The sequence below is a fragment of the Dendropsophus ebraccatus genome, chromosome 7 (assembly GCF_027789765.1).
Source record: "Dendropsophus ebraccatus isolate aDenEbr1 chromosome 7, aDenEbr1.pat, whole genome shotgun sequence".
In the NCBI taxonomy this organism is placed as follows: domain Eukaryota; kingdom Metazoa; phylum Chordata; class Amphibia; order Anura; family Hylidae; genus Dendropsophus; species Dendropsophus ebraccatus.
In genome coordinates, this window is record NC_091460.1 from 71,220,688 (window position 1) to 71,247,714 (window position 27,027).

Below are 27,027 nucleotides of genomic sequence, written 5' to 3' on the forward strand. Positions count from 1 at the left end.
ACCGCTGGACCCTTTGAAGGTGTCCAGCACAGCCAATCACCGGCATCAGTGGATCGGTAATGATGAAGCGAGCAGTAAACCCCCGGGTCCTGGTCTCTGCCGAGTTTTGGGATCCCCCTCCTCCTGGCAGCACTGGCTCCCCGGATCCCGGAGCTTAGAGTGAGTTCCGGGAACGGGGAGCCAGTGCTGCAGCAGCATGTACCAGCATCTGTGTGATGACGCTGGTACATGCTGCTATATACTGTGATTGGCAGCTCTGTGATCAGAGCTGCCAATCACAGTATTTGATCATGGCAGAGCATGGATGCAGGCTCTGATCACTCACTTTGTGAGATCAGAGCCTGCATCCATATACTGTAGAAAACACACACACACATACATATAATAAAAAGTACCCCCTCCCCTGTGATCTCCCAGTAATAAGATCTTAGTTAGTGTCCGTCAGTCAGTGTCCATTAGTAAGCGTCAGTCAGCGTCCGTTAGTGTCAGTCATCGTCCGTTAGTAAGCGTCAGTCAGTGTCCGTTAGTGTCAGTCAGCGTCCCTTAGTAAGCGTCAGTCAGCGTCCATTAGTAAGTGTCAGTAACCGTAAGTCAGTGTCCATTTGTAAGTGTCAGTAACCGTCAGTCAGTGTCCATTAGTAAGTGTCAATAACCGTCAGTCAGTGTCTATTAGTGTCAGTAAACGTCTGTGCACACACAGAAATAGGTGCTCCTTCTCTTCTGAGCCTTGTTGTACACAATACTCTATATTCACAAATGGGGTATTTCTGTGCTCAGGAGAGATTGCTTTACAAATATTGGGGGGCTTTTTCTCCTCTAAGCTTTTTGAAATTTGAAAAATTTGAGGTTTCATCAATGTATAAGTGTGAAAAATGTCATTTTTCATTTTCACGGCCCACTTTTGCAAAAAACTGTGAAAAACCTGTAGGGTCCACATGCCCACTGTACCCCTTGTTACATTCTTTAAGGCAGTGATTTTCAACCTTTTTTGAGCCGCGGCACACTTTTTATACTTAAAAAATCCCGGGGCACACCACCAACCAAAATGGCACAAAATGACACTAAAACAGTACATATTATACATATAGTTCACGGAGTTCACTCTTGGGGGTTTTAAATCAGCTTCTTATCACCACAAGAGCTGCTTTTTAAGCCCTCAAGAGTGACATATGCCGGGCAGAGATCCTTTCAATAAATTATTCATTTTAAAAAAGTGAAATAAAAAAGGATAACCCCCTCATATATACAATCCCATGTAACCTCATACATACAGTGCCATGTATTCCCATATATAACAGTCCCATGAAAACTCATACATACAGTCCCACATATATGAGCACATAATTATCAGCACCATATACTGTGGTGATGTGCACTGTATAGCCACAGTATATGGTGCTGATAATTATGTGGCTCATATAACTGCAGTATAAAGGGGTACAATGAGACGTACTATGGCCATGAGGCCAGAGTACAAGTGCCCCCTGCTTTGCCCTCATACAGTAATAATGCCCCCTGCAGTATGCCCCATATAATAATAATGCCCCCTGCAGTATGCCCCCATATAATAATAATAATGCCCCCTGCAGTATGCCCCATATAATAATAATGCCCCCTGCAGTATGCCCCCATATAATAATAATGCCCCCTGCAGTATGCCCCCATATAATAATAATGCCCTCTGCAGTATGCCCCCATATATTAATAATGCCCTCTGCAGTATGCCCCCATATATTAATAATGCCCTCTGCAGTATGCCCCCATATATTAATGCCCCCTGCAGTATGCCCCATATAATGCCCCCTGCAGTATGCCCCCATATAATGCCCCCTGCAGTATGCCCCCATATATTAATGCCCCCTGCAGTATGCCCCCATATATTAATGCCCCCTGCAGTATGCCCCCATATAATGCCCCCTGCAGTATGCCCCCATATAATGCCCCCTGCAGTATGCCCCCATATATTAATGCCCCCTGCAGTATGCCCCCATATATTAATGCCCCCTGCAGTATGCCCCCATATAATGCCCCCTGCAGTATGCCCCCATATAATGCCCCCTGCAGTATGCCCCCATATATTAATGCCCCCTGCAGTATGCCCCCATATATTAATGTCCCCTGCAGTATGCCCCCATATAATGCCCCTTGCAGTATGCCCCCATATAATGCCCCCTGCAGTATGCCCCATATAATGCCCCCTGCAGTATGAGAATATGCACCAATAGTTTTAAAAAAAACAAAACAACAAACCATCATACTCACCTAATCGGCGCTGTGTGTTCTCCCTCCTCTTCAGGCTCCGTCCTGTGAGCCGCGGCGACTGAACCTCCGGCAGGCGTGATGACGTCACATCATCACGCCTGCCGGAGAGGTCACGTCCCGGCCTCCCATAGGCTGCTGGCATGAAGTGCCGCGGCCTATGGGAGTCAATGTCAGAGCAGGACGCTGACAGGTCCTGCTCTGACATTGTGCGCGATTGAATGTTTCGCCCGCTCACTGTGTGAGCGGGCGGAACATCAATCCATCGGCATATCCCTAGAAGCTGCGCGGCCGCAGCTTCTAGGGATATTAAAGGGACAGTTTCTAATTTCCGACCGGGATCCCGCGGCACAGCTGGCGGGTTCTCACGGCACACCAGTGTGCCGCGGCACCCCGGTTGGGAAACGCTGCTTTAAGGGGTGTAGTTTTCAAAATGGGGAAAAAATTTTTATTGTATTTTACTTTTTATAGCTGTGGGGTATGAAAGAAGAAGGATTGAATTGGAATGTCTGCCAAGAAAATGGAAATTTTTACTTTTCACACTTACTTTGCAGTTATTCCTCTGAAATGCCTAAAGTGTTAAAACTGTTTTAAATGTCAATTTGAATACTTCAAAGGGTGAAAAATTTAAAATGGGGTGAATTATGGGGGTTTCTAAGATCCAGGCCTCTAGAATATGCTTCAAAACTGAACTGGTCCCTAAAGAATTCCCAGTTTAAATTTTCACAAAAATTTAGAAAATTGCTACTAAACAATCACAACCTCTAAAATCCTAAAAAAGTTAAAGCATGTTCACCAAATGCTGCCAACATAAAGTAGACATGTTATAGATATGAATTAATCAATAATTTATCTGGTAGAACTAGCTTCCTTATTGGCAGAGACTTTCAGATTTAGAGAAATGCAATTTTTTTCAATTTTTCACATCATTCTGGAGTCTTTCTCAAAAAAAGTTAAAGGTGTCGGCCCAAATGTACCACTAACATAAAGTGGAACATGTCACGAAAAAACAATCTTGGAACCACAAGGATCGGTAACAGCATTCCAGAGTTATTGATATATAAAGTGACATGTCATATTTGAAAAATTTGGCCAATGTCATAAACACCAAAAGTAGCTGTGTCCCCTAAGAGTTAAAGGGGGTATTATAAAACGTAAACATCTTATACTTACCTCTCCGTGCTCCCCCAGTGTCCTACTGCGGCATCGCCAGTGTCCCTTGCTGCCCGCAGCCAGTTCTGGGACAAGCTCATCTAGACAGTGGCAGCCTGCTCAGCCAATCACCTGCCGCAGCATGGTCCCATCTCAGTCAGTGATTGGCTGAGTGGGCTTTCAGTTGAAGCGCGGGGAGAAAAGGTTATGTTCACCCCAGGGTTTGTTGTCCTTTTCATGTGTATGGTGTATATGGAGTCGCAGACACCCATGTGCATACTAACATGGCTTAGAACAATTTTTATAGGTGCAGCATGTAACTATACCCTTAGTTTAGGGCTACAAAGTAATTGTGTGGACCTGTGTGAGTCGTGCTGCATTGTGGCTAAGCAGATCTTTATTTTCGCTATCTGCGAGGCAACCAAAGCAATAAAGAGCCATCCTGTGCAGCCAATAAGCTTCACACAGCCACAGTGTGGGGCTTTTGTCTAGATTGTTTAGGTTTTTAAATCATGCTGTAACAAATAAACAAAAACTTACTACAGAACAGTAAATATAAACGTAAAAATAACACAAACAATGTTGATTAGTTGTGATAGAAAGCAAAAACCTAGAGACTGTGACACTAAGTGAAGCCAGGAAAACTATGGACTGTGTATGAGCATCATTTGCACTGAAACTATTCACATTGCAATAGAACAGTGTTTCTTAACCTTTACAAGCCAAGTACCCCCCATGTGAAGAGATGTCCCAGCGGAGTACCCCCAAGGATGTGATGGTTTATAAATGTTGACTTAAAAAGGCGTGTGTCAGCAGGTGATCCCCAGATCAGATCCCCCATAACAATGTGACTGACCTGTAGTAATAATGTTGAAGTAATGTCAAATAATAATTCCCAGTCAGTAATAATACCACTAGTAGCCAGATATAGTGCCCAGTGTAGCCTGAAACTGTGCTTATTGCACAAAATAATGCCCCCTATACCCAATAATTCCCCTCGTATCCACTATACCCTCTTCCCCAGTAACAATGCCTCATCTAGCCAGATATGCCTCATGTAGTCACATACAATGCTCCCTGTGGCCAGATATGTCCCCTTTATTTAGATATGCCCCATGCTAAAAGCTATGCCCCCTGTAGCCAGGTATTCCCCTGCGGTCATCTATTCCCCTTGTAGCCAGGTATTCCCCTGCGGCCAGCTCTGCCCCCTGTGGCCAGCTATACCCCTTGTAGCCAAGCACGTCCAATGTAGTCAGATTTGCCCTGTGCAGTCAGCTATTCCCCTGCTGCCAGCTATGCCCCCCTGCAGCCAGAAATCCCCTGCGGCCAGCTATGCCCCATGTAGCCAGGTATTCCCCTGCGGCCAGCTATCCCCTCTGTAGCCAGGTATTCCCCTGCGGCCAGCTATGCCCCCTGCGGCCAGGTATCCCGTCGCCAGGTATGCCCCCTGTAGCCAGGTATTCCCCTGCGGCCAGCTATGCCCCCTGTAGCCAGGTATCCCCTGCGGCCAGCTATGCCCCCTGTAGCCAGGTATCCCCTGCGGCCAGCTATGCCCCCTGTAGCCAGCTATGCCCCCTGTAGCCAACTATGCCCCTGCGGCCAGCTATGCCCCCTGTAGCCAGGTATTCCCCTGCGGCCAGCTATGCCCCCTGTAGCCAGGTATTCCCCTGCGGCCAGCTATGCCCCCTGTAGCTAGGTATTCCCCTGCAGCCAGCTATGCCCCCTGTAGCCAGGTATTCCCCTGCGGCCAGCTATGCCCCCTGTGGTCATCTATTCCCCTTGTAGCCAGGTATCCCCTGTGGCCAGCTATGCCCCCTGTAGCCAACTATGCCCCTGCGGCCAGCTATGCCCCCTGTAGCCAGGTATTCCCCTGCGGTCATCTATTCCCCTTGTAGCCAGGTATTCCCCTGCGGCCAGCTCTGCCCCCTGTGGCCAGCTATACCCCTTGTAGCCAAGCACGTCCAATGTAGTCAGATTTGCCCTGTGCAGTCAGCTATTCCCCTGCTGCCAGCTATGCCCCCCTGCAGCCAGAAATCCCCTGCGGCCAGCTATGCCCCATGTAGCCAGGTATTCCCCTGCGGCCAGCTATCCCCTCTGTAGCCAGGTATTCCCCTGCGGCCAGCTATGCCCCCTGCGGCCAGGTATCCCCTGTCGCCAGGTATGCCCCCTGTAGCCAGGTATTCCCCTGCGGCCAGCTATGCCCCCTGTAGCCAGGTATCCCCTGCGGCCAGCTATGCCCCCTGTAGCCAGGTATCCCCTGCGGCCAGCTATGCCCCCTGTAGCCAGCTATGCCCCCTGTAGCCAACTATGCCCCTGCGGCCAGCTATGCCCCCTGTAGCCAGGTATTCCCCTGCGGCCAGCTATGCCCCCTGTAGCCAGGTATTCCCCTGCGGCCAGCTATGCCCCCTGTAGCCAGGTATTCCCCTGCGGCCAGCTATGCCCCCTGTGGTCATCTATTCCCCTTGTAGCCAGGTATCCCCTGCGGCCAGCTATGCCCCCTGTAGCCAACTATGCCCCTGCGGCCAGCTATGCCCCCTGTAGCCAGGTATTCCCCTGCGGTCATCTATTCCCCTTGTAGCCAGGTATTCCCCTGCGGCCAGCTATGCCCCCTGTGGCCAGCTACACCCCTTGTAGCCAAGCACGTCCAATGTAGTCAGATTTGCCCTGTGCAGTCAGCTATTCCCCTGCTGCCAGCTATGCCCCCCTGCAGCCAGAAATCCCCTGCGGCCAGCTATGCCCCATGTAGCCAGGTATTCCCCTGCGGCCAGCTATCCCCTCTGTAGCCAGGTATTCCCCTGCGGCCAACTATGCCCCCTGCGGCCAGGTATCCCCTGTGGCCAGGTATGCCCCCTGTAGCCAGGTATTCCCCTGCGGCCAGCTATGCCCCCTGTAGCCAGGTATCCCCTGTGGCCAGGTATGCCCCCTGTAGCCAGGTATTCCCCTGCGGCCAGCTATGCCCCCTGTAGCCAGGTATCCCCTGCGGCCAGCTATGCCCCCTGTAGCCAGGTATCCCCTGCGGCCAGCTATGCCCCCTGTAGCCAGGTATCCCCTGCGGCCAGCTATGCCCCCTGTAGCCAGCTATGCCCCCTGTAGCCAACTATGCCCCTGCGGCCAGCTATGCCCCCTGTAGCCAGGTATTCCCCTGCGGCCAGCTATGCCCCCTGTAGCCAGGTATTCCCCTGCGGCCAGCTATGCCCCCTGTAGCCAGGTATTCCCCTGCGGCCAGCTATGCCCCCTGTAGCTAGGTATTCCCCTGCAGCCAGCTATGCCCCCTGTAGCCAGGTATTCCCCTGCGGCCAGCTATGCCCCCTGTGGTCATCTATTCCCCTTGTAGCCAGGTATCCCCTGTGGCCAGCTATGCCCCCTGTAGCCAACTATGCCCCTGCGGCCAGCTATGCCCCCTGTAGCCAGGTATTCCCCTGCGGTCATCTATTCCCCTTGTAGCCAGGTATTCCCCTGCGGCCAGCTATGCCCCCTGTGGCCAGCTATACCCCTTGTAGCCAAGCACGTCCAATGTAGTCAGATTTGCCCTGTGCAGTCAGCTATTCCCCTGCTGCCAGCTATGCCCCCCTGCAGCCAGAAATCCCCTGCGGCCAGCTATGCCCCCTGTAGCCAGGTATCCCCTGCGGTCAGCTATGCCCACCTGTAGCCAGCTATGCCCCCTGTAGCCAGGTATCCCCTGCGGCCAGCTATGCCCCCCTGCAGCCAGAAATCCCCTGCGGCCAGCTATGCCCCCTGTAGCCAGGTATTCCCCTGCGGCCAGCTATGCCCTCTGTAGCCAGGTATTCCCCTGCGGCCAGCTATGCCCTCTGTAGCCAGGTATTCCCCTGCGGCCAGCTATGCCCTCTGTAGCCAGGTATTCCCCTGCGGCCAGCTATGCCCTCTGTAGCCAGGTATTCCCCTGCGGTCAGCTATGCCCACCTGTAGCCAGGTATTCCCCTGCGGTCAGCTATGCCCACCTGTAGCCAGCTATGCCCCCTGTAGCCATACATGTCCACTGTAGTAAAATTTGCCCCCTGTAGCCAGATATGCCCCTGCGGTCTGATTTGCCCCCTGCAGTCTGATTTGCCCCCTGTAGCCAGCTATGCCCCCTGCAGCCAGATATGCCCCTGCTTGGTATTAGATACTTACCGCTCCCGTTCCAGCGCTGGGCGGGTGGAGGCAGCTCCGGTCTCTGCTCCCCGGGGCTATCCTCACATCTGGGAGGCAGTGACAGGAGCGCCAGCAGCCGCAGCCTACACCCCTGGTACTCAGCTGAGGGGCGCTCTGTGGGTGGGGCCGGGGGTGCCCCTATTGCCCCCGGCTTCAGATCCCCTCTCCTCCTCCTGTGCTAATAGATGCCTGTGTATCCAGGCAGGACTTCACCGGTACAGCTGCAGCGGCGCTATTACCCGGAGCTAGAGCCGGGAGGGGCGGAGTGGGCGGGGCTTGGCTCAGCCCAGCCAATCAGCGTTACCGTAAAGACCGGGACGTGAGGAGGAAGTTTATAAGCTGTGACCTCATCACTCGCCCGCACGGTGAATACTCTTTGGTCTGAGCGGTAACTATGAGCGGAGCAGAGGCTGCAGGGAGCCGGTATGTGGGTGCTGTACCGGGAGCAGGAGGCAGGGGGTGCTGCAGCCGGGGACCACGTGTCAGTGAGCGCGGTGACGTGCCCTGCCTCTGATGACGTCACGGTTCCATCTTTCGCTCAGGATGTCCCTGCTGTCAGTACTGCACAGTTATCAGTGGGACGTGTAACGTTGCGGATGGGTCTGGTTTCCGCCATTACCCTGCACACTCTGTATAGGGCCAGGTCCAGGCCTGGCGGATTCTTAGCGCGGTAGAATGGTATTGGTACCGGGTTATACCGGGATCAGGCCATGCTGGGTGACCGGCACATCCCATTTGATTCAGGAATCGGAGCAATGAATGACATGGTCCGTGCAGATGTGTCATGTAATACTGGGTATGCGGCAGCAGCATCTGCTACAAATCGCACAGTGTGAACTAGCTTCATGTGGTGTACACACATTACACTGTGACCACATGCAAGTTCGAAGGGACTTTGCAGATGGTTTTTGGTTTGACTTGGTGACCCTGTTATGTCATGGGATCGCCACTTCCTATTAAAGGAGAACTCTCAGCAGGTTAGACAAATTAAGCCTACTGATATTGTGCATGGGGTGCGGAGGATGACAGTGTGTGCCTTACCTTCCTCCTCTGCACTGAGGATGACAGTGTGTGCCTTACCTTCCTCCTCTGCACTGAGGATGACAGTGTGTGCCTTACCTTCCTCCTCTGCACTGAGGATGACAGTGTGTGCCTTACCTTCCTCCTCTGCACTGAGGATGATAGTGTGTGCCTTACCTTCCTCCTCTGCACCGCTCCTGTGCTGTTAGCAGTGTAATCCTTGGTCCAGAGCACCGTCAGGAGCACTGCCCCGCCCCCAGAGCACTGAGCCATCCCGCCTGCTCCATGTCTACTGGCTCACTTAGTATGCGAGGGGCAGTGCTCCTAATGGTGCTGCAGGCCGAGGAGACCCAATCTGATCAGGAGATATAGCCGGGGAGAAAGCATGGTGGCTGTGCCATCTACTTCCCATCCGCTTGCTTACGATGTGGCCTCATAGACGTCATTGTTGGAATTAGCCGATTAGATACAGCTGGTGAGTGGATTGCATGGACACTGCACGCTCTCCCCAACTATCGCCTGATCACAGCAGGTCTCATGTCAAGTTATTTGTATTGACTGTCACTCTATCAATTGCTCCCTAAGTGAATGGAGTGTGCTCACTGTCTATGGGACTTGCAGAACTGGGCACCAAACTAATACCACAAAGTGACTTTACTGTCTGTCATTTGTAAATTGGTTTCTTGGTGCTGATCTCTGTAATATGATGGTGGTGGCTGTTATACAGGGTAAGGATTAGGCTACAAAGACTGCACCTTGTTGATGGTCACTGGTTTAGGGCAGCACAGTGGCTCAGGAGGGACCTGGGCTCATATCTAACCAGGCCACCATGTGCACACAGTGTATGTTCTCCGCTTTCCCCCACAGCAAAACATATAGGGGGAGATTTATCAAAGGGGTGTAAAGTAGAATTGGCCCAGTTGCCCCTAGCAACTAATCACATTTCACTTTCTTCACAGATTCCTTGGAAAATTAAAGGGGGCCTTTTCCCAGTAATTGAAACACATTACAAAGTTATTTATCTTTGTAATATGCTTCAATCACCTATTTGCCCCCTTCCCTATATTTCCCCCCCTCAAACCCAACCAGGAAGTGAAGTAAACTAATTCTTGCCTAATGACTGTTGACCCCAGGCTGCTCTGTGGCAGCCATTTTGTGACAATGACATCATCAAGAGGGAGACGAGTATAAGCCCTGTTAGGCCAGCCTCCCTTTGTCAGATGACTCAGGTTGCTTAGCTCTGATTGGATTAGCAAGCTGTAAGCCATCTAACAGTTTTACAGAGTCAGACATCACAGGAGACAAAGTGCATCATGGGAAAGCCCAAACAAGGAAGTGAAGGTAAATGAAGCCACCAACTGGAGCCTCAGGGACCTGTTTTTTTTTTTTTTTTTATCAGCGCCGGAGTACCCCTTTAAAGGTGGAATCTGGTTGCTATGGGAAACTGGGCCAATTCTACTTGCCACCCCTTTGATAAATCTCCCCCACAGAGGTTAGTATGTGACCCTTAGCGGGCACAGGGACTGATTAAGTAATGACTGTACGGCACAGTGGAGGAAGTCAGTTCCCACTAGTTGTCATGACTGTGATTGCTTTATACGGTGGTTATTAATGGAGACTAATGTCTGAAATAATGTACAAAACTCCTAATAGTCTCTGTTTATGGCTTTGAGCATGTAAAGCCTGATGTAAATGAAGACGTGTGAAGTCTGACAGCTATAGTGGCAGAACGCCTGCTGAGAGTATCATTAAATCCTTTCCGCCTAACATCTTCTCGTATAGCTACATTCGCCGATGCCGGCCAGCCGTACCTATGTAGTGTATCTTTTTTCCCAGAATCCCTCCCTGCATAGATTATGTAAATATGTTCATTAGTGCTATTTACCATTGCTCTGGCATCTAATGAATGGGGTGTCATGGGAGCTAAAGTCTGACCTGGAAATAATTGACAGGTATCAATATTTACATTGTTTACCATGGTTATTTTTAAGGTTCATCGCACTCTCTCAATTTGCATTTTGCTTTCTAGGCAAGCGGTTGATGCAATGTGTAAAAAGCGGGAAGATTACTTAGAATGGTGTGAATATTTTATGGCCGTTGCCTTTTTATCAGCTCAGAGAAGTAAAGATCCGAGTTCCCAAGTAAGTACACTGCATTGATTACGTGAGATAATGTTAGTAAATAATGTGGCGCCTCCCTGCCCCCTCGCTTCGTAGTTAATAGCGTGGCGTAAATTGCATATGGGAGAAGACTTTCAGAGGAAATTATTAAATTGGTCTCTTGTGTGAAAGGAAATTACACGTGCCATGCTTGCAAAAGTTTCTCGATCTGCTTTGGAAAGTGGGAACAGATTAGGAAGATTAGTATGTAAATGCATATTGTAGTTTTCATCCCATTGGTTGGCTTTTAATGTAAATTTGGTAGTTTCAGGGTACCGGCAGGAAAACTTAGAGAGCCGCCGTGCTCAAGTTCAGTTCTACCGAATGGGGAGCCTGCCAGCAGTGCTGGTTAATGTTGAGTGGACACTTGGCGTTTGAATCCCTGTGGATGCAGGCGTTGGCTGTATCCATGTTTTCCTGTCCGCCCTAGGGCTGCATCCAACTTCTTCAGCCGCTGGGAATCAAACACAGAGTTTTTGGTTTTAATTGCAGTAAACATTTTGACAGGTCTACTCAATACTAGTGTTGGGCCCTCAGGACTGCTGACTGCATCATACAGAGGTTGGAGAGGGTGCAATGGTACCTTGTGTTTTGGTCATGCAGCCTGAATGACCGAGAAAAACATGTTGTGTCCTGGCTACTGCCAAGGCATGTGTCCAGCAGGTGGGCTCTGCTTCCCTGGCCCCCTACTACCTGCTATGGTTGACAGCTCTAGCAGTCTTCTGATTGGATTATAGAGTTGTCCACTCAGCTGAAACAAGCGTCTGATAAAGCTCTTAAAGGGAAATTAACAGCAGGTTACATGACTATTAACTGTTTACCTTTTAATACTGAAAGCTTTGACCAAAACCCAATATATCAATATACTCTTCTCCCTGATTTGAAGGCTCAAAACAGCTGATTCATTTTAAAGGCAATATGTCACCTAATAATTAAACATATGTTTAAAGGATTTTTGTTGGTGGTAGATTTTTGTAAGCTCAATTTTGTAGGAATGTCAGCCACAGAGTGTACAGTAACACTTATGGATATTATAAATGCTCATCTTCTATTTTTAGGTTGGAGCTTGTATTGTAAATGAAGAGAACAAGATAGTTGGTATTGGGTATAATGGAATGCCTAATGGCTGTCACGATGATGCCCTTCCATGGGCTAGAACAGCAGAAGATACACTTGACACCAAATATCCTTATGGTATGTATACAGCATTGACCATTTATACAGATAAAAGTTCACAAATAGCAGAGCAGTAAATGTACTCAAAGCTAGGGCTGGGCGATATTGGCCTAAATCAATATCGCGGTTTATCGCACATGTAGCCGCGGTAACGATAATTCAACGATAATTATGACACGCCCCTTTTAGCAAACCACACCCACTTGCCATGCCAAACTGGCGATATTTTGATTAGAAAAAGTAAAAAAGAACTGAACAGCAACCCATGGTTAGTCTATCATCATTATTACTATTTGTCATTATTAGGGGTCTCAGCAGAGACCTGGATGTGTATATACAGGTATACAGCCTCTACAGGATGTGTATACACAGGGGGTCATATAGGAATACATGTGTATAACTATATGGGGGGTGGATAGGTGTATATGACTATAGGGGGGGGGATGGATTGGGGTGCATTACTATACAGGAGGTACATAGGGATAGAAGTGTATGACTATATGGGGGTGGATCGGGGTGTATTACTATACAGGAGGTACATAGGGATGGGGGTACAGAACTATACATGGGAGTACATAGGGATAGAAGTGTATGACTATATGGGGGTGAATCGAGGTGTATGACTATACAGGGGGCACATAGGGATAGGGGTGTATGACTATACAGGGGGCGGGGCAGATAGGGGTGTATGACTATACAGGGGAGGGTGGACAGGGGTGTATGACTATACGGGGGGATAGGGGTGTATGACTATACGGGGGGATAGGGGTGTATGACTATACAGGGGTGTATGACTATACAGGGCAGGGTGGACAGGGGTGTATGACTATACGGGGGGATAGGGGTGTATGACTATACAGGGGTGTATGACTATACAGGGCAGGGTGGACAGGGGTGTATGACTATACGGGGGGATAGGGGTGTATGACTATACGGGGGGATAGGGGTGTATGACTATACAGGGGTGTATGACTATACAGGGGTGTATGACTATACAGGGGTGTATGACTATACAGGGGTGTATGACTATACAGGGGTGTATGACTATACAGGGGTGTATGACTATACAGGGGTGTATGACTATACAGGGGTGTATGACTATACAGGGGTGTATGACTATACAGGGGTGTATGACTATACAGGGGTGTATGACTATACAGGGGTGTATGACTATACAGGGGTGTATGACTATACAGGGGTGTATGACTATACAGGGGAGGGTGGACAGGGGTGTATGACTATACGGGGGGATAGGGGTGTATGACTATACGGGGGGATAGGGGTGTATGACTATACGGGGGGATAGGGGTGTATGACTATACAGGGGGAGATAGGGGTGTATGACTATACAGGGTGGGATAGGGGTGTATGACTATATGGGGGGGTAGGGGTGTATGACTGTACGGGGGGGGCGGACAGCAGTTTATGACTGTACAGGGGGGGGGCGGACAGCGGTGTATGACTGTACGGGGGGGCGGACAGCGGTGTATGACTGTACGGGGGGGCGGACAGCGGTGTATGACTGTACGGGGGGGGCGGACAGCGGTGTATGACTGTACGGGGGGGGGCGCGGACATCGGTGTATGACTGTACGGGGGGGGGGGGGCGGACAGCGGTGTATGTCTGTACAGGGGGGGGGGCGTACATGGGTGTATGACTGTAGTCCCCTCAGTAACAGTACAGGACTGTAAAATAGGAGGAATGGATGTGCTGCAGCAGGCAGGATACCACACACAGCTATAACTTATCCTGCCCGCTGCAGCCCATTATTCCTCCTATGTTACACTCCTGTACTGTTACTGAGGGGATGAGATGACAGGTCAGCTGCTCCCAAGTGCTGCTCCTCCACCTCCAGCTCTGACACGGCCGCGTCCCTGCACACACAGGACATGTGCAGCGCTCGCCGGCCGGGTGCGGGGGGGGGGGGGGGGGGGGGGGGCGCTCGGACAGGACTGGTCCGGGAGGGGGGACCAGCACAGTCCCGTCCGAGTGCCCCCCACACACACACACCCGGCCGGCGAGCGCTGCACATGTCCTGTGTGTGCAGGGACGCGGCCGTGTCAGAGCTGGAGGAGCAGCAGCACGTGAGGGCGGCTGTCCTGTACTCCGCTCGGTGAGCAGGGACGCCGGTGGTGGGCGCATGGACGGTGCGGCAGGACAGGACCTCAGAGAGGGCGGACAGGTGCGCGCACGGGGGCGGGGGGGGGGGGAGGGGACGGGCGGGGGGGAGCGGGGGGGAAGGTCGCTTGGACCAGACGGGGGCGGTGCGGGCGATACAGGCGTCCCTGCACATGACATGCAGCGCTCGTGCCCGGCCGCTTGCGTGTGTGTGTGTGCGCGCGCGCGCGCGCTCGTGGGGCTCTGACAGGACGGGCGCGGGGACATAAAAATACAAAAATACCGCAATTACCGTCCTGGCTAAGTTGAAGTCGGTTAACCGACGCCAGTGACGGTATCGGTATTTTTGCGGTATACCGCCCAGCCCTACTCAAAGCATTTGTGAAGTTTGATCAGAGATGTGTGCTCCACATGAAAACACTGAGTGCCCGTCCTGCTTTCTGTGGTCTTTCCTTTTTTTCCTTTTTTGGTATTTTAGTCATGTGATGCAACCTGTGATTGCTTTGTCCTATCATATGACCAAAATCAAACAAAATGGTTCTTGATAGGGGTTGTGTTATGAAGCAAAGTTGGTAAAGTAATATCACTGTACTGTTTTCTCCCCCATTAGAGATGAGCGAACCTTGAGCATGCTCGAGTCCATCTGAACCCGATCATTCGGCGTTTGATTAGCGGTGGCTGCTGAAGTTGGATAAAGCCCCAAGGCTATGTAGAAAACATGGATATAGTCATTGGCTGTATCCATGTTTTCCAGACAACCTTAGAGCTTTATCCAACTTCAGCAGCCCCAGCTAATCAAATGCCGATCGTTCGAGTTCGGATCGACTCGAACCCGAACCCGGCTCGCTTATCTCTATCCCCCATGGACCTAATCACTTCCTGGTTTCTTCTCTGAACCTTGACCCTGCTGTTGCCATGCAGCAGTGCACACACTCAGTGGAGACCAACTGCCAGTGCTTCCTGGAGATTGCAGTTTAACTGAGCATGCCTGGACCACCTCAGTGGGTAATAACCAAAGGCAACATAATATTAAAACAATGTAGGCACATGAAAGCTTAATGGTGCGTTCACACCTACAGGATCTGCAGCTGATTTTCTGCAGCAGATTTCATTTAAATAACTGAACACAGCATCAAATCTGCTGCAGATCCTGTAGGTGTGAACGCACCCTAAGTCAGTATTTCTAAGACAGTACATTTTTTTTAATTTCACATAATGCATCAGTTTAGACCTTACAAGACTTATTTACGTAAGAGGCAACAAAGTAAGGTCCACAGGACTATTGATATGTGGTAATACAGTATGGAGGAATGATGAGAGATTGAAACTTACAAAAGGAAAGACCCGTTGGTAATGTTCAAAACACCCTTAAAGTGGTAGTGCGGCAGTAAAGAATTATTCACAGAATAACACACATTACAAAGTTATACAACTTTGTAATGTATGTTATGTCTGTGAATGGCCCCCTTCCCCGTGTCCCACCACCCCACCCGTGTACCCGGAAGTGTTGGTGCATTATACATTACCTGATCCGTGTTGCACATGTCCTCAATCTTGTGCCAAACGTCATCTTCGTCCATCCGAAGAAGACGTCACTGACTGAAGATCAGAGACGGGGGTCGACACGTAATGTATAGCGCACCACACTTCCGGGTACATGGGTGGGGGTGGTGGGACACGGGGAAGGGGGCCATTCACAGACATAACATACATTACAAAGTTGTATAACTTTGTAATGTGTGTTATTCTGTGAATAATTCTTTACCGCCGCACTCCCCCTTTAACTACTTAGGATTCCTATAGTTATGAGGGGCAAGGGACACAAATTGAAGACCAGTGTTCGAGAATCAGGGGTTGGAGTGAAGGGCACAAAAAGTGGCAGAGGGTAAAGAGGCCAAAAAGAGGAAGTAAGTAGAAGCTGAAACACCTTACTAAAGCTAGAAATTGGTATGGTAATGCGTGTAAGAGGTGTGGGTTAATTTAGGGAACTGAGCTCTTAAACCAATTCTGAGCTTTCAAGCCAGTACACTTTCAAAACCTGATGGCTAAAAGTATGGTTGTCAGTTATCCCTCCCGCCTGTCATCCCCACATACAGGAACACACAACACAATCAAGCGTTCCCGTTTTCTCTCTGGGGAGGGGTAAGCCGCAGAGAATTCTAGAGTTCTAGCTGCAGCTTATCTCTCCTAAAACTAAGGGGTCGTCCTCTATCATCACTTACATCTGTTGGTGGTTGTTCGAAAGAGCCTTATCTATCTTAGATCAGCGCCTCTCAAACTTTTTCCTCTGAAGCCTCACCCAACAGACCAAGGCACTGCCTGGGCCTCACCTGACTGACCAAGTGGGTGCCTGGGCCTCTCCATCTGTGGAGAAAGTCCATTTAAAGAGAATAATGCTAGGGCTACCTTTCACCTGTTTCCCAAGCACTATATACTAATAAAGCAAGTACAAAATAATGTTGCTAAAATGGAGATTTTTTGCAGACAGCAAATGGACTGTGCAAATCATAGTTACTTTTGTGAAAACTGGCTCCCCAGCTGGGCCTCACCAACAACTAGGGGGCGCCTCACAGTTTGAGAAGCACTGCCTTAGATTGACAGCAGTCAAGTCTAAGATGTATGGGGACCTTAAAGGGGTATTCCCCCCAAAAATTATTTTTGCATTAATACGCTGCCCACCCGTAGCTTTCCATCTTTCCAATATACAGTTATTATGGATTCTGCACAGTTTTGCTGTTATCCAGCTGCATTCACCCTCACTGATTGCATAGAATCATCAGACCTCAGTCCAACCCGACACGCTCCCTGCTCCTGGCCCCCACCCTCCGTGTCTGCATCACGTGTCCTCAGTCCCAGCACAGTGAAGTGACTGAGAACACTGATGGGGTGGCTGCTGTTAGAGAGGGAGACAGTGATCAGCGCAGCTGTGACTGTCTCCCTCTCTAACATCAGCCACCTGTTCACCCCCAGCCTAGAGCTCACCCCCTGTGTCCAGAGCCTCCCCACCGTCCAGCACTCCCCGCAGCACACAGCCCCCTGCCCCACAACCAACCGCCCCCCCATCGCCCGTGGCATCCCTCACTCACCCGCAGCATAGCCCCCGCAATCGCCCGCGGCAAGCTCCGCCCCCGCAATCGCCCGCGGCAAGCTCCGCCCCCCGCAATTGCCGCATCACCGCCAACTCGGCTCTGCTACGCCGTCACCGCCAACTCTGCTCTGCTACACTTCATCTCCTTCATTGTCTCAGCTCTGCTACATCGCCATCATCAGGCAGAAGCATTGCATGATGGGAAATGTAGTTTCCTATCTTGGATATAAATCGGCTTTTAGAAAAACTTGTAACTCAGGAACGGCAGCAGCTAGAAAGATGGGAGACGTCTCAAAATACTCAAAGGGACTTGGTGAGTAAGGCCAGCTAGGTTTGGGAGCATTTCATTTTTTTAGCTCTTGGGGGGAATACCCCTTTAAGGGTTGTAAACAGGCTGCTAGACCTTGTGGAGGGGCGAAACCCCATTCCTTTTGTAAGACTCCTTGCACAATTACTTACCTTTACTGACATCTCTGGCCGAGACAGGAACTCTCCAGAGCAGGAGAGGTTTTCTATGGGGATTCCCATAGAAAACCTTTCCTTTAACCCTTTGAGGACCAGGCCCAAAATGACCCAGTGGACTGCGCCAATTTTCATTTTTGCGCTTTTGTTTTTCCCTCCTCCCCTTCTAAGAGCTCTAGCACTTTCATTTTTCTATCAACAGGGCCATGTAAGGGCTTGTTTTTTTCAGGAATAGTTGTACTTTGTAACAACACCTTTTATTCTACCATAACATGTATGATAGAACCCCCAAAATATTATTTATGAAAATATAAATTAGTGAAATTGGAAAAAAGAATGCAATATGGTAACGTTTGGGGGGTTCCTGTGTCTATGTAATGCACTATATGGTAAAAGCGACATGATACTATTATTCTATAGGTCAGTCAGAACACAACCATATGCAGGTTCACACAGATTCTCTAATATATATATATATATATATATATATATATATATATATATATATATATATATATATATATATATATATATATATTATATGTTTGTTTTTTTTATTAAATACTTTTTTTTGCAATTAATTAGTAATAAAATGGCCCTATTGTGACTCCTACGGGGCTCTATGGGGTGTAATTTTTTGCACCATGATCTCTAGTTTTTATTAATACCATATTTGTGTAGATCGGACATTTTGATCACTTTTTATTATTTATTATATATATAATGTAAAAAAAAAAAAAAATCTGGGATCTTGGCCTTTTTTCCCCTCTTTTCGTTTACGCCGTTCACCGTGCGGGATGGCAATTGTTATATTTTAATCGGACAATTACGCACGCTACGGTGTTTAAAATCACCCCCCATTTCATAGTATAAATAAAACATATAAAAACAAATAAACATATTAATGTTTATTGGGGGAGGGGCTTTGGGGTATTTTTAAACAACATTTTTACATTTTTTTTTTTTTTTATACACACAAGTCACTTTTACATGCAATCTTCAGTTTGCATACACTATACAATGCTATGCATAGCATTGATCAGTGAAATAGGCGCTCTGCTCATTGAGCCTGCCTTTGGTAGACTCAATCAGCAGAGAGCCGATCGGACCACATGGAGGAAGGTAAGAGACCTCTGGCGGTCCGACACAGCGATTGGAACCGATCCCGATCAGTAAGTGACAGGAGCTGCTCCTATCACTTACACTTAAACGCTGAGAGTCGTCTGGTGGCAGGCGGTCAAGGGCGTACAGGTACGTCCTAGGTCATCTGGGGGTTAGAGAGTTCTTGTCTCGGACAGAGATGTCAGCAGAGAGCACTGTGTCAGACTGAAAACACTTCCTGCAGGATATATAGTAGCTTATAAGTACTTAAGACTTAAAGACTTAAGAATTTTTAATAGAAGTAAATTACAAATCTATATAACTTTCACACCAGTTGATTTAAAAGAAAAAGGTTTTTGCTGGACAACCCCTTTAAAGTGAACCAATCACCTGAAAAATCCTTTGATCTCCATTAATCCTGACCAGTTCATAACCTAACACACTTTCCAAACATATATCTATTGTGTCCGTCCCTGCCTGGCATACCGCAAAACTAGAGATGAGCGAACCTCAAGCATGCTAGAGTCCATCCGAACCCGATCGTTCAGCATTTGATTAGCGGTGGCTGCTGAATTTGGATAAAGCTCTAAGGTTGTCTGGAAAACATGGATACAGTAAATTACTATATCCATGTTTTTTACATAGCCTTAGGGCTTTATCCAAGTTCAGCAGCCACTGCTAATCAATTGCCGAACGATCGGGCTCGGATGGACTTGAGCATGCTTGAGGTTCGCTCATCTCTACCCAAAACATACTTTTGATCTATTCAATGTCATTTGGGCATTTATTTCCCATCTAAGTAGGAATAGATCAAAGTATGTTTTGGGGTATACTGAGCTGGGGCGGACGCTATAGGTATATTTTTTCAGGTGATTGGTTCCCTTTAAGAGACTATTACACAGGGCAACATCTGCCTATTCAACTGATAAATGCCATATGTTATGGGGCCCATAGACTCTGTATGTTGACACTGTAGCAGAACTCAGTGGACTCTATTATAGGTCACTAGTATTTGTCAGGTGACTGAATCCATAGAGCCTTGAGATGTCTAAAACCAGCTCCAATGTACATATGAAGCGAGCCAGTCTTTGTGTGTATACTTTTTATAAGCGATGAAGGGTTACTGTTTTTGTTCCCCTTTATTTTGTTTCCTTTACCATTTTAAAACTTGGCAATATTCTGTAAGATGAGGGGAAGAAAGAACTTCTTGGCCTTTTAAATAAGCTGTTATCATTTATTCTGCCTCCAAATTGCTGAAATCGAATTTGTGTTCTAGTAAAAATAAGCTTGGATGTGGTGATCTAATATTTCACTCAGAACCCAGCTGTGGCGTCTTATGAATGTGCTATGTAGAAGGAATGGATATTGCAACTTTACTGCCGGAGTATATATATTTTTATTTCTGGATCTCCTTTATATGTTAAATTGCGTTTGTCAGAGGGAATTGGTCACAAAGGCTTTGGGAACATAATGAAATGTCCTCTGCATAAGTTGATGAGCACCGCAGCGCTTGTAGAACAAAAACAGATGATACCTTTAGGCATTTGCAGCTTTGAAGGCAATCTTTCATTAGAATTGTATATGAGTGGAGAAAATGTTGTGGTGCCAGTTGTCATGATTACATGTAACATAGATGGACTTTGATGCTAGCTTTATCACCTGCCTAGAATACCAATGGTCTGTCTAGTTGTTCCGTTTTCCATTAGGCCGTTCACCATGTAGTGTGTAAGGGTATGTTCAGACATGGTAGATTTCCTGTGGATTTCCACTCTACAAATTTGAATGCAATACATATGGATGGGGTTTCGAAAAATCTCATCCTCAGGTAATGAACATTCTCTGGACGCTAAAAGAAGCATGCTGTGGGTTTTCAATTCTTCAGCATACTCAGAGATTCAGATACAATAGCCATGCTGGCTATCAAAGAGCAATGGAAACTGACAAATAAAGAACTAATTAAGTATATAACGTTTCTTATGTAATGCAAGAGAGCTTCTACAATTTTTTTTTTTGTCTTAACTTTTTCTTTCCCCCTTTTAGTTTGTCATGCAGAGTTAAATGCCATTATGAACAAAAACTCTGCCGATGTTAAAGGCTGTGTCATGTACGTAGCTCTTTTCCCATGTAATGAATGTGCTAAGCTGATCATTCAGGCAGGTTAGTGACTTCTATGTGTGTATTTATGTATTATTTGGTTTATTGTACACATCCCAGGGTCCTATTAGACAAAGCAAAAATGATCACAAACGAGATTGTTTATCGTTAACCTGAAATCGTTCACCATGTCACACAGAACGATAGTCGTTCGTTATGTTCATTACTACAATCGTTTACTCTATCTGATCCCAGCAAAAGAAGGAACAATTTGGGATTACACTGAACGATTAGTGAACGATTTTAGAGTCAGATCTAAAAGAATGTAAGTATGTTCTGCTCGATAATGGTCCCCTGTAATATGGCCCTTACTTTACAAGAGTTACATGTGGGGAGGAGTGGCTGCCTCCATTAAGGCCCTATTACACGAAACTATTATCTGCCGTATTCGGCCATTAATCATCTTGTTTAATAGAAGGCAAAGATCAGCCGACACGAATGATGTTGGCTGATCGTTGCAGTCGTTTGTCTTTCAACATGTTGAAAGACAAATGACTAAAATAGCAACGATCTGCTGCCATCTCTCCCTGGAATAGGAGTGGTGGCAGCAGACCACTGCTATCTGCAATGGGCTGCCCAGACGATCTGGCGATCACCCGTGCAGCCCCCTGCGGTCCCCCTGGCTCTCACCTCCTAGCTGCCGATGTGTGTAATAGCGCCTGCAGGGAGCAGGGAATGAGGAGCAAGCAAGCGATGACAGCACTCGTTTGCTCCTCTCACACGCCCCATGTAATAGGGGCTTTATGCTCTGGAACTCCACCCAACCCCAGTGGGTAATATAAGCAGAGACTAGCTGGATCCGGGGACAGTACACAGTTTGACCAAATGGTATGCTAAGATTTTTTTTTTTTTTTCTCTACAGCAGTTTTGCAATTCTATACATCTATATTATATACACATCTTAGCATTTGCGGCGTGCTGTTATACAATAATTTTTTGTCTCTATTTGGCCATGGCAGCGCACATGTGCGGAGTGAAGACAGTTGTATTGGATGTGCTAGACTACGGGCAGGGAACCTTGTCTCTCCAGCTGTTGCAAAACTACAACTCCCATTATGCCTGGACAGCCAAAGCGTTAGCTGCAAATGCTAAGATGTGTATATAATATAGATGTATAGAATTGCAAAACTGCTTGTGCTAGAAAGTTCTGTTGAGTTTCTGACCTCCATAATTATTTTTTTTCAAATAGGTATTAAAGAAGTCATATATATGTCGGACAAGTATCATGACAAACCGGAAATGAAAGCCGCGAGGAGAATGTTTGACTTAACTGGGACTAAATACACGTACGGCTAAAATGTTTTATATGCTTTTGATGTGTTTAATTTGTATAGCGTTGCTGAGTAGGGGATTGTGGGTAAAATCTCTACTTACATCTAAATACATGGATGGTTTAGTCTGGTTAACATCTGTTAGATGTTTCCAGTTTGCGTAATAACTATATGTCAGTATTACAGTTACAAGTCTGGGACCATCCTGCGGTTCTGTATAATTAAAATTAGACCTAAGTAAACTGTACCCTTCTGTAGAGCCACAGGAGGTCTGAGTCTTATAACACAGAAATAGAACATAGAAATGTACTGGGAAACTGCATAAAGTTTATCAAGGGTAGAGACTGAACATTGGAAAGGGGTAGTAATGGGGAGGTTTTAGTCTTTTAAGAACCTATGGGTAGTGGTTGATACTAACAAGAAGAAAACTTTCCAGCACGAAGTCCATAAAAGGCTGATCTTTCTTGTACAATCCAGATAAAATCACTACTTAGGTGGTAAAAAAAAAAAAAGTTCACACTAGACGGGGCCTTATGGCCGAAGCTTAAACTGTAACAAAGTCCAAAGCATTGGATTACCATAAAACTTATTTTACGCTACGTTTCTAAACAAAACCTTTATAAAAAAAAGCACGTAGCAGTGTTTTGGTAATGAAATGGCCTTTTTCAAGCCATCCATGATGAAATAGCAGTTTTTTTTTCTTTGATGGCTGCTACATACTTATTTTGCCCTGGACTTTGCTAGTTTGGGTAAAAAGTGTTTATTACCTAAATTAAATGGTATTGAAAGATATGTAAGAGTAAGGAGTAAAAGTGGTGAGAATACCTAGTGTGACCAATCCTCTGCATCTGTCACACTTACTAAGAGTAGACCTCAAGATGGTATATTACAGGGATGGGGAACCTTCAGCCCTCCAGCTGTTGCAAAACAACAATTCCCATCATGCCTGGATAGCCGAAGCTAAAGCTTTGACTGTCCAGGCATGATGGGAATTGTAGTTTTGCAACAGCTGGCAGGCCGAAGGTTCCCCATACCTGGTGTAATACATAGTGAGAATCTTGCCAAATATATCAAGGCAGCAAGAAGATGCGAAAACCCCCACCCCATAGATGAATTGCAAATGGTGTTGAGCGGACTTGACAAACTGTTCAGCAAGTCCACTCAACACGAATTGTTATGTTTAAAGTCAAGTAAAAATATGCCTAATAATGGAGACTAAGAAATAAACAGCCTTAGGAACACATGATAAAACAGCCTTCCAAATAAACATCAGGTAGTCCACCACACCTGATATGCTATTGCAAGAAATGCATCGAGGTGGTATTCCCACCACTTATTCTATGTTGTTTAAATGCCTTTTTTTGTATATTTTTCAATACCTGTTAATGAATAAACAAACATTTTCTTGGTTAAGTCTTGCGTTCTTTTCTCTCTGGCGTTCTGATTGTTAAGGAAAGCTTAGCTCTGGGTCTTAGCTTAATATATGGTGAACAATTGTAGGTGCTTCCCTGATAAAGAAGGCGAACATTATCCTTAATGCAAGTATATACTTAAGTTTTCAAATTAACTTCAGCAAAGCGAATAAGGAAGGGGCAGCACATTTTGTACAAAGGGAAAAAAACTTTAGCAGTGAAACCAACTCCTGGCGCTCCGTTGTTAGAAATGTTTTCTTTTCCTGATAATTTATGATCTCTGTTAGCTGAAAAACACACAGCCTCAGCAACCCCATGTGTCTTTTTGTTTCAGTCTATCCCTTCTAAGGATTCTCTCTGCATGGGGCACTATAATTGGCTTCTCTAGAGAGAGCATGAAGTCTTAAGCAATATTTTCCTCCCCCCTCCTTCGTCCGCCTCTTATGCTACTGATGGAAGATGAGTTTCAGCACATAACTAACCTGTATATTTTATATTTTTAGGAAATTTGTACCTAAACAGAAAAGTATAGTCATCGACTTTGATTCAATCAATAAAACCAAGCAGAGTCCACCAGTATTGTGAAGACTTGATGACTGCCTCATCTCACATCTTGACATTAAGACGTCATCTGCTTCAGTAATCGAGGAGTTAGATCTATCTATGCTTTTCTCCATAGAAGAGTTTTGGTTCATCTTGGAAATTTTCTTTTAAATGGCAGCCAGTGAAAAGTTACAAATGGTGGTTGTTTTCTTTTATAATGTAATCAAGAAATGTCTCCAAAGACCAGAAAACATAATTACTCAACTATTCTTTTATGCATTGTGTACCTGCAGGCCTAGATATGACAAATGGATTACTTTATTGTAAGGATAGTACTGGTTTTGCCATATTGGTTGCCTTTTTCTATAGGCTATAGGAGGTACCTCTTCTGTAGGAGTATATACTGTTTTTAATTTTTATTTTTTTTTTTCTTCTTAGCCTTTAGGTAATGTCTATTTTTGTATAATATTTTAACTCTTGATCTCTTCTGCCTTTGATGTAGTATCATTGCACTGATGCATTTTACTGTTCAGTTTTATTGTTTTTTTTATTTTGTACTTTTTTAATGCAATGCTATTAAAACCATGTCATACAGTGTCTTTTTTTCCATGTGTTTTTTCAATTATATCTGTCACTGAGCATTGGAGCTTGCAGTCTAAGTGCTAGTGTAGCTTTAAAAGCCTTGAACATGGTGCACATGGGAAAGAACAACTGCATTTTTTTTAAGGCATTAGAATTTGGTGTAGATTAGAAAAACCTAATATAACTAACCCTATAAATGTATATACCAGTATTGTTTGGGGTGTCGGCTAACCTGTTTATATCCGGGACTAAGTTTGTAAGTTGGAGAGTGCACGGGTCCTGGGTAGCCAGCCCACTTGTAACAAGGATTCCAGGAAAACAGGTGTAGATCCAGCACATTCAAAGAAAGGACTGTTAAAACGTGAAACTTTAATTCATATTTAAATAAAAAATGAGACACACTCAAAGGAATGCTACTGCTGGACGACACGTTTTGCACATGCACGCTTAGTCATGTCTGACAAGGCATGACTAAACGTGCATGCGTGAAACGCGTCATTCTGGATTTGCTATAAATGTATGCCAGAGCAAGGATCCAAGTCTTGGAAAGGCCTATGATACAAGCTTCCCATTAACACTATCAGACTAATTTATGCATAAAACATATAGAAATCTTGTCTGATTCTACTGGTTTCCAATGTATAGAGACAGCCACATGGTCCCCTCAAGTATTAACTCTCCAGAGTATTTTACTCTGGAATATAAAATAAAAGCAATGCATCACATTACATTCTTAGAAAAATCCTACAAAGCTATTTTTTCCCCAATGTTAATTCAACCATTAAAGGGAAACTCCAGTGATCCCATAAAATTAAATGTACAAAATGCATGCATATCATGCTGCATTAGCTGCACTCACCAATGCCCCCTCCGATTGTTTGACACCTCTCCCACTTGTCTACACTGCATCTATCCCCAGATTCAGACTCCCAGTTTTCCATTATGGCACCTGGCTGGGAAATTGCATCTATGAGCATGCATTGCACCTCAAAACAAACTGCTGGTCTTGTGGTATCAGCCCACCACTGGCTCAAAGTGCATTTACTGTGCAAAGCAGAATCTATTTATCTCTACATAACCACTCCACTCAGGAGAGGCTGTTTTTTCCCTGCCCTTGGTGGGCTGGGTTACAGATGAGATGTTTCAGTCTGCCTGGCAACAGAGGAGGCAGATCATGTGACCTTTGTCAGGATGTGCTGTGGACAAACAGACCAGTTCAACCTAGAAACTTATTGCAAACAAGCTTAATTATAGGTAGGGATTAAACGTGGTTCAATTTTTGTTAACTGGAGTTTCCCTTTAAATTGCCTCCACACTATTGATTGAGTTTTCATCATTTTTTATTTGGTACATCTTCAATCCATGACAAAAGTTTTGAAATTACTACACTTAGACAATGGTCACCTGGCTGTTACACTTCATAGCTGATACACATATGAGGTATGACACAGAGCATGTTTATTACCTGAACATTTTGCCTTCATGAAGCATACCTTAGTATGCTATTAGTTTTAATAATATAGCATATGCCTTTCCAAATCAAGCAGAGGAGGAAATAATGGAATTGTCCAATGTTAAAGGGAAACTGTTACCAATTTTAGGCTATGTTCACACACACACACACACACGTTGTTTTATAGTGATGCCAGTTAGTTTACAATAACATCAGTTATTTGGCGTCAAACTGCCAGAAAAAGATTGGGTGCGAACATAGCCTTGTGCTGCTTGAACCACCAATCATTAGGTTGACTCAATTGGCTTCTATCTACCTTGCCGTACTTGATTGATTGCACTACCTATACCCAAACAGGAAAGATCCATCCAGCAAGGGTGTTGTTGTAAGCAGAAGCTGGAGGGCTGTAGGTTTGACTCTTGTGCTGAAGACAATCCATCTCTCCATCCATTTTAAGTCTAAGGTCTGGACTTTTTGTGGAGTAAAGATGGTGTTGAAAATTTCTGTATCGTTCCCCAGTCACTGATTAGCTGTGTGGGCAATCGCTCAGCAAGCTACATGATGTTGCACCATTTACCAGGTACACACTAAAACATTTCTGTGTTGTTTTTTTTTTTTTTTTTTTTTTGGCTATAGATGACCTGTAGCTAAAGACAGCACTACTGAAGTGCATGCTTAGTTGTCTGCAATGCATGGACCTATTCACGGCATGTAACGGGGACAGAATGTGTAAACAAGGCCACTCAAGTGAATGGGTCCACAATTGCACACAGCCTACCTCACGTATCAAAGAGGCCTAAGCAATAATTTGTATAAATATTCTGCATTGCTTCACAATTGAGGAAGTAAGTCAAATAATAACGTAAATCACCAAAGGAGATAGTCCCTGCCCATGAGAGCTTACAATCTGTGGCTTGTGCCCCAT

The 27,027-nt window shown here is 46.2% G+C and overlaps 1 protein-coding gene across 8 annotated transcripts; it reads left to right on the top strand.

Moving 5' to 3' along the window:
- On the top strand, positions 1-24,633 carry DCTD (dCMP deaminase). Of its 8 annotated transcripts, none has more exons than XM_069976576.1 (6): positions 1-56; positions 10,613-10,724; positions 11,801-11,936; positions 20,728-20,844; positions 22,031-22,127; positions 24,028-24,629. In XM_069976576.1, exons 2-6 carry the CDS (start codon positions 10,629-10,631, stop codon positions 24,107-24,109), a joined length of 528 nt encoding a protein of 175 aa, XP_069832677.1. In that variant the 5' UTR covers positions 1-56; positions 10,613-10,628; the 3' UTR covers positions 24,110-24,629. The 8 variants fall into 8 exon arrangements, with proteins under 8 accessions (XP_069832677.1, XP_069832679.1, XP_069832676.1 ...); XM_069976578.1 differs by lacking the exon at positions 1-56 and adding an exon at positions 7,727-7,778; XM_069976575.1 differs by lacking the exon at positions 1-56 and adding an exon at positions 7,844-7,928 and having other exon boundaries at positions 24,028-24,627.
- The last annotated feature ends 2,394 nt before the right edge of the window (positions 24,634-27,027 follow it).

Bases quoted from the DNA above. Each gene is read 5' to 3' on its own strand.
- DCTD (XM_069976571.1), top strand. From the start codon at position 8,274: ATGCTGGGTGACCGGCACATCCCATTTGATTCAGGAATCGGAGCAATG. The intron at 8,360-10,612 runs GTATGCGGCAGC...TTTGCTTTCTAG, and splicing joins GATGTGTCATGTAATACTGG to GCAAGCGGTTGATGCAATGT. The intron at 22,128-24,027 runs GTACGGCTAAAA...TTATATTTTTAG, and splicing joins TTAACTGGGACTAAATACAC to GAAATTTGTACCTAAACAGA.